Source organism: Caloenas nicobarica, chromosome 21 (genome assembly GCF_036013445.1).
Source record: "Caloenas nicobarica isolate bCalNic1 chromosome 21, bCalNic1.hap1, whole genome shotgun sequence".
Classification (NCBI taxonomy): domain Eukaryota; kingdom Metazoa; phylum Chordata; class Aves; order Columbiformes; family Columbidae; genus Caloenas; species Caloenas nicobarica.
The window spans coordinates 5544501-5557190 of record NC_088265.1 but is presented as its reverse complement, the minus strand read 5'-3'; the positions used below and the strand labels follow the sequence as shown (position 1 = coordinate 5557190).

The window sequence follows — 12690 nt, the reverse complement described above, 5'->3', positions numbered from 1 at the left end:
TTGCTATCCCTCGTGTAAACCATCATCTTTCTGTATTGCACGCAGATACGCGGGTGAAAGCAAGCCCCTGCGTGGAGCCAAGCGATGCCGGGTGGGATTTGGCCATTGCGCCGGTCCAGCGCGGCAGGGCTATCGCATCGCGTCAGGATAACGCGGGCCGGAGGAGGGGGTGTTGACACCGGGGATCAAAAACGATCCTGGCAGGACCGGGAAGAGGTAAAATGGTGCAAATAGTTCAGATAGTTCAGAGAGGGGGAGGATGGGGAGAGCACCGTGCTGCAGGATGGGAGCGGGCAGGGGGTGTTCAGTCCGAAACTGCCCCGGGATTAAACGCCACGGCCTCATTTGTGTTTGAATATGAAATGTGTGCAGAAGAAAAGCTCAGCTGGGAGATTTTTTTTGGGGGGGGAGAAGATAAGGGGCATTTTCTAGGCTTTGAAATCCATCCCCTAATGAGAGCTGGTTTGAGGCTGGGGCAGATAAGGAGGGGCTTTGACAGGGATCAGAGCGATGCGGCGTCCCCCGAAAATAAAGGGCACCAGCCGTGGCCCTTCCCTGGGGGATCTGGGGTCCCCTGCTCGCCACCCACCATGTCAGGACTAATTAATGAGCAACAGATCATTGCTCCTGGCAGCAAAAGGGGCAACGGGGGAGCTGGAGGGCCAGGCTGGCTTTTCCAGAACCGCTTAATTTGGAAATCTAGAAATCACGTGCTTGCTTCTAAAAATACGGTTGCAATACTTGATCAGGTATAATGTTTCTGAGCTTTGCAGAGTAGCTGAATTTCTTCTCTGCATTCGCAATGTCAGGTTCACTCAAGGGCTTTGCCAGCGGTTTAAGTTTAGGTACAGGACCGAGCATCTGGCATTTGTGTGATAGGAGACGGTGCAGAGAAGGGGCTGCCGCTTTCCCAACTGCAGAGCAGAGCAGCACCCGAAAAATGCTATTTCAAGCGGCCTTGAAATTGCCTCAGTCCACTCAAACCCCAGAGTAAAAGCCAGGAATAGCAATTCCCATTCCCTTGCTCCCGCCGTAGCCTCAGCCCGTCTTCCTGGAAACATCGAAACGACCGTTCGGCTCATTAATAGGCCCCATCTTTGCAAGGCAGAAATTGCTTTTTCTGTCTGCAAGATGCATTACCCTGCCAGGTAATGGAAAGCAAGGGGGCCGGTGGGGAGGAGATTTGCTGTTCTAATGGCCAGGGGTTGCAGCGGTCTGGCTGTAGCAATTAGTAGGCTGAGTAATGAGAGATGCTTGCAGCAGGACGGCCGCGCTCTTTGCTGCAGCTTGGCTCCCGTCGCCACGAATAGGCCACTAAAAAGGAGCCCAAAAAGTGCGTGAGGCTCAGATTAGAAAAAAACCAAAAAGATTACAAACAACTGAGAGGCAGAACCATAAAAGCAAAAGGGGGATTTTAAAGAGGGAGCTTCTTAGGAGAGGGACTTGAGTCCTGCTCTGAGTAGCGTAGCAGTTCCGGGAGTAGTTGCACAGGTTTTTTTGCAAAATACAGGAAACAATACGCATCTATACTGCTCTTTAATTATTTAAAGGTGCTTTTAACGTGTTGTTAGGCTGTAGTAAAAGCTTTCCCTTGGGTGTGTCTACAAAATAATTAGGCTTGGAGAAATTTGATTAATTTTTCATGAATTTTGATGATTAGTCAAATACATTTTCAGAGATTTTTTTTTTTTTAAATTTTTTTTTCTTTTTGTCCTCTCCCAGTTTTTAGCAACAGAAGGAAATTGGGAAGCCTTTACCACAAAGATAAAGCGTTCCAAATCTGATAGCTGTAAGAAATTCAAGAATAGAAAGGAGCAATTGAGCAGCCTCTAAAAGAGAAGGCTCAGCAGTTCTCTCTGTTTCTGCTGCCCTCTGTTTCTAGAACGAACAAGAGGATCTTTCTCCTCCAATTCCTAATTATGGAGAGACAAGAAGGGAACAGAGAAAAGTCAATGTTTTTGTCCTTAAAGCCTAAGACCAACACTCTTTATGGTCCCTGGTGATGTTTTTTCCATACATAGATGGAGTATAGGATCCTGGTTTGACTTTTTCTCATTCATAGCATAAATAAGAGCCCTTTTTAGATGTCCCCTCTGTTCCCACATCACCTCTCCCTTTGTCCAGGTCTGGCTTAGGAAAAGTGAAGCCTTTCCTATGGGTAAATCCCTGCACTTCACTTTGATTTCATCAAGCTGGTCCAGTTTCTCAGACACACACAGAACAGCTACGACCCTGTATATATAAGGAAAAAAAAGGACCTTTTTGTCCTTTTTAGTGCCAGCAGCCCATGGCAAAGAGCGTTTTACTGCAATTTAAGGCAACTTTCACTGCGAATCCATAAAAAAATCTACAAAATCTAGGTCACTGAGTGGAGACGAATCTTGCGAGAAAGGTCAAACAGTATTTCACGTGAACCTCGTACTTGTTAGGAAGAGAAACAGCCTCTCGGGACGAACGCGGCTTGAATTGTGTAACGGCTCCCGCACCTGCCCCGTGTCCTAACGAGAAATGACATCCAGCTCGAGAGCGAGACAGAGGCGGGTGCTGGATCGTGCTGCGGTTTGTGTTGCCTCAATTTCTCGTGCAGAGTGGTGAGGATGCTCTGGATGCGGCTGAGTTAGCGCTGAACGACCTACTACGCCACTTCCTCACTCCGAAATGTATTTCAGCTCTGCCGTATATTTTCTTTTTACTGTTTCTCCTAGCAGAAGGTAAAAAGTAGAGGGGTAGGGGACCAGTGGGCTCTGCTCTTGTCGAATTATCCTTAAAATGGCAATGCATTCATCTGTGGTATAAGAAATTATGCTCTAAATGACATGATGCCGGAAGGATAAAGAGATCACGTTGTGTTTTCAATGTTCAGCGATATCCATTGCAAGTAGAAAAGTACTTTAAGAAGGTGATCCTGATCCACAAAGAAAAGCCAGATTCTTGTGATTAAGCTAAACCCTGGCTGAATTACGAACTATAGAAGCAAAACAGCCCTCCTGGTCTCAGAGGACAGAGCTCCTCTAAGCCAAAACTTTACATCTGTTTTCAGTTTTCCACCACCCAAAGCAGACCAATCTGTTACCCCCTTTTTTTTCTTTTCTTTCTTTTTTTTTTTTTTTAGGAATCAAAAAATATAGCAAGAAAAAGATTGGCATCTATTCAGAAAGGGAAAAAAAAAACAAACGCAAAATATCGGGTAGAGAGACATCACTGCAACAAAAGAAAAGGAGGAGAAACATCTATGAGGTAGGAAAGCAAAACCTACAGGTGCAGAGAGCGGGTCCTGCACTTGTATCGCTTGGGAAGACTCTTCCCTAAGAAGCTGTTCCTCCCTGGGGAGCCCCAGAAAGGCAAAGCATCACCTCTTACAGAGCCCTGGGTGCGCGGCCAGAGTCACGGCTGCGGCTTTCGTAAGAGGTGAGTGTCCTTTGGGCAACCACGAGTTGTGCTGATGCTTTGGACTTCGCAGGGTTGACACCGGGTAACTGAGGATTAGGGTTTCCTTGAAAGCAGGTAGAGATGCTGCCCCTCCCCGGGATAAAAAACCATTTCTTTCTGCTTCAACGCTGCTGTAGAAATTTGCGATCGAGGGCAAAGCCAGCAATAGCCTCGCATGCAGACATGCACAGCTGTGGCACAAACGTTGTCCTTAACCCTTTCAATGGGCACCTGGAACCAAAAGGATTCTCCTCTAGGAAAGCCCTGGCAGCCCTAAGAAAAGGCTGGGGAGGTTCGGGGCTCGTGGTGCCCGTACGCTGCGACATGGACCTGCTGCAGCAGCGATATTGCAGGCTCCCGGGTGTAAAAACCCAGCTTAAATACTGCAGGACAGAGCACAGACAGATGCCATCGAGCCAGGGAGGGCCGATAGGTGTTCTTCTGTATTTCGCAAGGCAGGAACGTTGAGGCTTAAAAAGGGAGAGGGCTTTGTGCAGACCTGGGATTAAAAACCTCTTTAATAGGGCAACTTGACTCCCATTTTTGCTTGTGCAGTCTGTGGCAGATGCAGCGTTGGTGGGTTTGGCTATCATTAGGCATCCGGGAGGCTGTTAAGCCCCGCTCAGAGATATTTTGGACTCGATGATCTTAAGGGTCTCTTCCAACCAAGTGATTCTATGATTTGAATCTTTGCACACCCCTGCGTGGAGTCTGTGGGGCCTCGTTTTACCCGCCGTCGTTTCACGTGCCCAATTTGGACTCCTGACACTTCGCCTTCCCATTGAAAGGGTTAATGAGTGCATGCTTAATTGCCAGCGCACGCGAGCGAGCTGGAGCGAGCCTGTCCCCATGCCTGTTACCTCCTCCGCTGGTACGGTACCTGGGGTTGGCGTGGCTTCAGAGGGCAGCGCCAAGGATAGAGAGGGGAATACGAGGAGAGCATAGAAGAGAAGGGAAGAGAAAAAGAGAGGAATAGATAAAACAACCAGAACACACCAACGAGAGACATGGGACCACTTGCACGCAGTCAGCGGAGACTTGAGAGAGAGGGAATAAATGTGTTAGCGACAACCCGCCACCCTCCTGGGGCGCAGCGAGCAGGGACGTCCCCATGGAGATGGAGATCCCCGGTTAAACACACACAAGCGCCGCGGCAGAGATGCCAGTGCTGTCAATTAAGCAAAATACTTAAGCAGGTGCTTCTATCTAATCCCAGCAAGGACTGGTTTTGACACTCTGAATTTCCCCTTAGTTCTTCTAGTGTAATTCTAATATCACTGCTCGTCCTGCCTTGTGTGGGTTGGAGTCTTTGGCGCAGAACATCAAAGAGATGTATCTTATTTAAACTTCTCAGGTGAATGAGTCTGGCATTGATGGGTTTAATTTTCTTAATCTGCTCTTTTTTTTTTTCGGGTTCCAAACTCATCTTTCACGTGTAGCTTTACAGCAGGTACCTTCGTATCGAAGTGGGAATTTAGAGCCGCTAATCGTACTTACACGCCTGCCATTAACAGAACTCGCCTGTGTTGTGCTGTACCTCAGGGTCTCATGTTTTGAGGTCAAACTTTGCCATATTTCTGTAACTTTAGCCTGTAAACAACTTTACTTTTTCTTGCTGCTTAATGGCCAATGCTTTGCCCTTCTGCTAAGTGGCAGCGGCTTGTCCCCGGGTGTCACCGCCCGTCCGCATCCCCGACCCCGCAGACAGGGACTTTACCTTGTCACGCTGGCGTACGCTGTACCTGCTATTTCCTGACACAAATCACTCAGCAATATTCAACAGCAGTTGGCTACAGATATTATTTAGCGGTGCTCTGCTAACAGTCGCTGTTACCAGCGTACAGAAACAAACCCAGTAAAGCAGATGTATATGAAACAACGAGAACTATTGGCTACCAACACCAACTTCAATCCCTGTGCTCTAGCAGTTTGTTCAGCAAAGCTCCTTTTAAAAGCAATGACATGCCCCCTTGCATGTTTGCCAGAGTGGAACTTAGCTGATTTTATTTTTTTCATAGCATATGCAGCCCCATCTCCCATCCTGTTGCATCAATTAGTGATGCTGGAGCCCACCTGAGAGGTGTCGGGAAGCATTTCATTTCCACTGGGTCATCAGTAGGAATTGCTTTTCCTACTCAGATCCATTAGTTGGGGAGGGGGAGATGGAGGAAAGGAGACAAAAACCCCATTAAATCAGAGCGCTAACCAAATCATAGGTCTTTTAGCAAATGCTAAGGAAAGGAAAGAGCCAGCTTTTGTCTCCCTGAGCTCCCTCAGGGCTCCTGAACTTTCACTTAGTTTGATGAATGTCCCACAATGGGCATTTTATCTGATTATGAGTCTGGGAGTTGAGGCTTCACTTTGGAGGGTCAGGTCAGCTGCTGGTTATGGGGTGACAAAGAAGTGGCACTGTGCCCCCTGCCTGGGGTTTGCTGCCTGGAGGACGCGGTTGCCGCAGCCCCTTCAAGCCACATAAAATCACCCACATCTGCCCTTTATTTAGCTCACACAGAGACCGGAGAGGTTGCTGCTGCACATACCTTCGTTCAGCAAGGCTGGCGACTCCTCCACTAAGGTTTCTCCTTCTCCCACCTGGGTCCGTGCGCGTAGAAAGAAGCGATAACGCGAGATGGGGTCTGTCCTTTGCAGGGTGAACCTTGTCTGGTTAGGAGAGAAGTTCTCTACCAGGGTTCGGCCCGTTTTGGATCCATTAACTGGGGAGGAAAGGCATGTCGTGGTGGCTTCAGCCTTGTTGCAGAAATACACTTTGCACTCTACTTTGTCACCTCGTCCCCAGGACCGGACCTGCAGTCGGTGTGGGGCCACGTGTGCTCAGAGCTATAGCTGCTGGTAAATACACTTTGCCTAAGGCGGCTGGTGGACCTGCTAGTGGGGACATTGAGGGTTGTACAGGTGGCCAAGGATGGGCATAGCACAAGTGCCAGGGTCCCAGAGAGGCCGTACTGCCCTGAGCATCGTGCTGGGCTCTGGAGAGCATGCAGGCAGCATCCCTTATTTTTAAGGCAGCACATAAACTACTCGGGCTGCACTTAATGGTCTTTCTAAGTCAAACTTCTTTCCCTTCAGTGGTCAAGTCTGGAGAAGTGCTGAGCATCTGCAACCTTCTCTGGGCGACTGCAGCTGCCCAGCACCACTCCAGGACTCCTCTCCAACACCAGCATCTCATCTCATGGTGAAAGCCTCCAGCTCCTTACAGAGAGCTTTCTGTGCTAGGTGAGGAGATCATTAGCAGCAAGGAAAATATTTAATTATTAGCACTGAGAAGATAAGATGTGGAACGTACAGGCTTGATATCTAAGGCTGTATCCTGTGAGGACTCCATTGGGATGCTCTGGGTGATCCCACTCCAGATTGATGCTTTCCAGATTTGGCTGTCGGATTCTTAAATACCTGGGGGAGCTGGGCACTTGGGAGGAGGATGGGACCAGGAAGGAGGGGGAAAGAAGAAAAAAAACATACAAGATAACATACCTTACAATACTGTATACAATGCGCTCAAGATACTCGTAAATACACGCGCAGGTAGATAACGCGCACGCGGCCGAAAGGTCAGAAACGGATTGAATAAGAATCTGTGCCAGAAACCATGCGCCAGCCCAGGGTTCTCAGCAGCGTGTGTGCAGGGAGTAGAAACCAAAGCAACTCCACATGCAACCCCAGCAGCACCATCCCCGTGCTACAGCCGTGAAGCAGAGCTGTGACACCCTTCAAACCCCGCTTCTGTAGCTATAATTTACTGGTCTTTTCCAGCCTCCATCAGCCCAACATTGATATCTCATCTTTTTATCTGTTGGAATGGTGAAAAATAGTCTAGCAGCTTCTCCTATTGCAAAGCATCTTTGTGTTATTAATGTCTAGAGATCTTGCACATATTCAGTGGTCCTTACCCTGAGGAATAGCTGCTTTTTCAAAGCTAGTAAAGGAAGGAAAGCATTATACATTCTCGAATTAAATTATTCTCCTGGTTTGCTCATAATTGCAGTGCCTTGACTGGGGAAAGACTTGGCTCTCAGATTTGAGAGATTAGCAATTTATGTTTTAAAGAGAAGTTCTGCAGAATATCATTCGATCTCCTAAACATCAATATATAGTCAATAAAATCGCTTAGTGGATAGGAAAAAAAACCCGAATCAGCAGTTTACTTATGACAAGAGTATAACCAGCTATAATTGTTTCAATCAATGCCACCTGCATATGCATATACCTACCCCAAAGGCATTTATGTACCCCCAATGCCTCTAGCACACAGGGAAACAGCTCCATCAAAATGCACCTACAGAGTCCATCCTTTTTAAACAAGCTTAATTGTGGCCGGTCAATTGAAAATCCTTAGCAAACAGTGACAGCATCCAAGAAGATCTTACGGAAGAAAGGAGACAGGACTGGGAGATGCTGTTCTTGTACAGCAGGAATAGGGTGAAGAGGAAAAGAATGAAGACCCCATAGGATTTTATGTTAGTTGAGATCGGATTTTTTTTTTTTCCCCAGCCTGTACTGGTTTCTCCTCTGGCGTTTTTGTAACATACTGTGCCAAAAAAACATCTGTGCTATAGGACGATTCATTGCCAGCCACTGAAAGTGCAGCTCCGACAAAAAGTTATTGGCGTGTCTATAAATAGCTCCGGTGACAGCAAGAAAATGAAAATCTCGAGTTCATCTTTGACACCAGCTCTTTAAACAGAAGAATGTGGCACTCTTGCCTTAAAAGCCTGACAGGGTTATTAGTGACATCCTTTCAGAACAAAAGTACTCGGGTCTCACAGAGATTGTCCTGAGCAAGATGAATGTATTCACTCCCGTCTCACCCACCATGGGGAGGTGCAGCGACGTTGGCAGGTCAGGCAGCAAATCAAGGGCACGGTGCTGCGCCCCCAAAGAGCTTGTGCAAACATTTCTCTTGTTCAGCCTAAGAGCTCCTGGCTGATGTGTTCTAAGGACCTGAAGGGGACTTCCTTTTTTTTTTTTAGATTGATGAGCTCTAGGTGCAGCTGCAGAGACGTCACCTACCCCATGGTGACGAAGGGATGCGGCAGTGCCGTGTGACGGTGATGCTGCCCAGAAGATGCTCAGCTAAAACTTGTCCCTGGCACATCCGTGTTCGGTTTTGGGCCCCTCATCATAAGAAGGACATTGAAATACTAGAGAGGAGGCAGAGGAGGCAACGAAGCTGGTGAAGGACCTGGAGCACAAGGGTGATGGGAGCGGCTGAGGGAGCTGGGGGTTCAGCTGGAGAACAGGAGCTGAGGGGAGACCTTCTGATCTCTGACCTGCCTGAAAGGAGCTTGGAGCATGGAGGGGGTTGGTCTCTTCTCCCAAGTAGCAAGTGATGGGACAAGAGGAAACGGCCTCAAGTTGCGCCAGGGAAGGTTTAGATGGGATATTAGGAAAAAATTCTTCCCGAAAAGGGCTGTCGGGCTTTGGAACAGGCTGCCCAGGGCAGTGCTGGAGTCACCATCCCTGGAGGGGTTTAAAAGGCGTTTAGACGAAGTTCTCAGGGACATGGGTTAGTGCCTGAGTTGGGTTATGGTCGGACTCGATGATCCTGAGGGTCTCTTCCAACGGAAATGATTCTCTGATTCTGTGATCTCCCCGGCAGAGCTGAACCACCCCAACCTCCCCCATCCCACACCCGCGGGACGGCGCCTGCACCCCCCCGGGACGTACCTCCTTCTGGGGTGGGGAACTCCTTAACTTCACTGCGTGGCCCATCTCCTCGCCCGTTGGTTACAACCATCTCAAGCTTGTAGTTGCTGTAAGGAAACAGCCGGGACACTATGCCCCGGTTTCGGTCTCCAGGAAAACTCACATACTGCCGTTTTTTGGAGACCCACAGGTTCTTCAGCAAACTACTGTCTCTCCAGAAATAGGCCTTCAAGAAACATGCATGGCAAGTGAAGCTTTTCCCATTTAAGTGCAATAGTTTTTTCATTTACAAAGCATAGCAAAACTTTGCCTTTCCAAAGAGCAGCTCTCGGCTACGGAAGCCTCTTAGAGCAATTAATGAAGCTCCGCATCCCCCCAGCGAGGCAGGTGAGTGATGTTACCCAAGGAGGAGGCTGAGGCATGGGGTTAAGTGCTTACTAAAGGTCACAGAGCAAAACCAGCTAAGCTCAGACTACAAAGATCTGTTTCTGGCTCCTGAGCACCAGCCATCAAGTTATTTTCCCCCCTCTACCCAGATTAGTACTGTAGTGGTGTATAAGGAGGGGTGGGACGCGTCCAGGCACAAAGGAAAGTCTGCACTGGGAAAGTCTCCCATTCGAAGCCCCGACTGTAAGTCTTATTTCATGCAGAAATAAGATTCATTCAGAAAACAGACCGGAATGACAGAGCAGAGGCAGAAAAGAATGAAAGCAGTGCCCAGAGAGCTTGCTTTATGCCCAGCAGATTATTTGATTTGAAATGTTATCACTGCTTGTAGGACACGGGCTCTTGGTAACGTACTTAACTCTGCTAGAAGGGGCTCTGTCCGGACTTTTGCTTGTTTTGAACAGGGTTTGTCCTCTGTACAGAAACGCTGGTATTTTCCCTTAGCAGTAAACGAACAAACGGGATCCACGCTTGCTTTAGTTGCCTGTTAGTACGAACCACTGGGTTTAGGCTTTGCAAGGGTTGATGTTCATTAAAAGATGATGTAGGTACTGTGGGGATGACACCAAAACCAGCCTGTTTGTACCTATCTGAGGTCATTCCCCCCAGAGCCGGCCAGCCCGTGGTTCTGGCGGCTCTAGAGGCAGGACACACCAAAGGAGAGTTTTCTGTCATCCCCATCGCAGGCAGCTCCATCACCGGGGCCACCCTGGCTTGTGAGCAGGTTAGCGGGATTAATAGTCAGTGCCAAAGAGATTTGGGTTTGCTCACTCTGTACTCCTTGAGCTGGCCCTGGATGGTGTCCAGGTGCACGCGGGTCCAGGTCAGAGCAATGGCAGTGCTGTTTAAAACCCGGATCCTAACATCGGTAGGCGCAGCCTTGGGATCTGAGCGGTCAGGGATAAAGCAGAGTGTACGTTAGGTACCCAGCGGTACCCCGGAGATCAGACAGACGGACACCCTTCCTGCCCCCCTCGCCTTTGCCGTGGTTTGCCCATCACAGCATCACGAGGCTGCTGCAAACTGGGTGAGCAGCAGCCCCACCATCTGGGGAGAACCATCTCCTTTTCTCCCTCCTTCAATTCCATTTCTGAGGATTTCCAAACTTGACAACACAAAACAAGAACAACAGGCCAGTTCTCAGCTTCCTGGCTGCCCTCGTGTGGGGGGAGCAGCCCCTACAACCCTGCAAACACACGCAAGAGCATCACTTACCTCCGGCCCCTGCAATTTCTCCCTGACGTGTGCGTGCTTTGAAAACTATTGCTTTTTTAACTCAGGAAGTGGGGAAAGGAAAAAAAAAAGACAAACATATTTCACTCAGCCACCATCATGAGAATATTTGTGATACAGTTCATAGCAAAGCTTCCCAGATGCTGCTGCAAGAGGTGACGTTAGCGAGGAGGGGTCTGGCTCAGCTCCCTCTCCGAGTGAACGACACCAGCACCGTTAGACCCAAGAGTTACAAAACTACCTGGTATTTCCACATCCCTCCATCTGCATTTGACCAGAACCTGATGTTGATCCGGTTGGGTTTTTTACCTCCTCTTTACGGGTCACCTACTTGTATGTAGAGATGTGCAGTTATTTGTGAAGCAATTCAGACATGAAAGGGCAGGGACTGGGTGGTTTTTTGTTTGGTTGTTTTTTTTAACTTGTCCCACCCCTTGGGATACAGGCAGGAACACATTTATGTCTGGGGTATGATACAAGAGCTTTGGTCTTCCCGGTTTACCTCCGTATAAAGCACACGTGCGGGTTTATTCAGATCCTCCCCAAACTCAACATTTTCCGCAAATTTTCAACTGAAACTAGGAAAAAAACCAACCCTGGCAGTTTACAGACAAATAACGCAGAGGCAACGGTGCGGTCAGGTGCTTGTGGAGCTTTTCCAGTGCCAGCCCCTCAGCTAAGCCCAGCTTTGCTTCCAGTGCTCGGCTCTTACCTCGACTCCCACCCTTTCTGCCCATTTCTCCTCCTGTTTCCCCATCTTCTCTGGGAGAAGATGCCCAGCCAGAGGACATCGTGTGTTCTACCTCAGCACCAAGACTGCAGATTTTCTGGAAATTGCTGTGCCCTGTTTGTGTCCCCTTGACTTCAAGCCTAGACTTAGCTGGCTTATCTACCTTCCTTGGTAATCCTAAAGTCACACAACCCAAGTTGATGCTGCTATGCAAGGAACCAATATTTCTTTAAAAATAAAACCATTGGCAGCAAACCACATTATCTTAACAGGATGAGCGTAGTTGAGAGTCTTGGATGCTACAAGCACAGAAGGTGATACCAGTAGCCCAGAAAGGAGGTGAAAAGAGAATTAAACAAGCTAGGCGCTGTTCTGCCTGACCAGGTGGAGAGTTTGAAAGAAAGATAAGCTGAGCTTATGGTGTGTTGCAAACAAGAGTCCAAGCTGGGATCTAATCAGAGGCGCAAGAATCCAGTCCGGGATGAACCAAGAGCCTTTTGGCCATTGGTAGCATTTCTCATCCGAGATGAACTCGGTGCTCTGTGGATGTCGGGGGCAAAAATTTTAATGTGGTTCATTGGAATATAGCCAGAGCTCATCTTAACTGAAATCTTCCCTGCCTTCCACGCTGAAGGTGTTATCTGGGTCTCACAGAGAGCAAGGCAGAGGCTGAGTGACTTGGGTCACGTAGGCAGAGCCCAGAACAGAATCTAATGGCCAAGGCTTTTTCTTCTAATGCCCGGAACTGAATTTTTGTACCAGACCAAGCAGTGCTGTGAACATGTCCCGGTGCCAACCCGCTGCCCCTCTGAACCACTTACGATCTTCAGGCTGAGCAAATACTCACAATCTTCCCCCGAATAGCCAATGAAGGTGTCAGGCTCCGGTGCTTTCCCAAAGTCATTCTCCGCCTGCACCTTGATCTCGTAGGGGACGTAGATGGGGGTGTTCCACACCACGTGCCTTGGCGTCTTCACTGTCTCGTTGTACCAGCTCCCTCGGATGTCCCTTCGCCTCCATCTCACGATGTACCTGAGGTTGGGCCCGTAAGCTTGAGTTGCATTCAGAGGCTTAATGGAGCAAAACAGAAAAAAAAAAAAAGAAGTGAGAAGGAGAAAGAGCAGCTGTATTTCTCTACCACAGAGCTCCAAAAAGTTCGGTTCAGCAGCTGGTTCTTTCATGCTTCA

The 12690-nt window shown here is 48.6% G+C and overlaps 1 protein-coding gene across 9 annotated transcripts in view; it reads right to left on the bottom strand.

The window, feature by feature from the left end:
- The window catches only part of NFASC (neurofascin), an 83523-nt gene that overhangs the window by 17848 nt on the left and 52985 nt on the right, over window positions 1-12690 (bottom strand). For 8 of the 9 annotated variants that reach the window (XM_065649566.1, XM_065649567.1, XM_065649565.1 and 5 more), the window contains 3 exons: window positions 12351-12573; window positions 6734-6856; window positions 5970-6143 (listed from right to left, as the gene is read on the bottom strand). In XM_065649566.1, coding sequence (XP_065505638.1) covers window positions 5970-6143; window positions 6734-6856; window positions 12351-12573 — 520 coding nt within the window. Of the gene's footprint in view, window positions 1-4309; window positions 4325-5969; window positions 6144-6733; window positions 6857-12350; window positions 12574-12690 lie in introns of all 9 variants that reach the window. The other variant, XM_065649573.1, reaches the window with a different exon arrangement.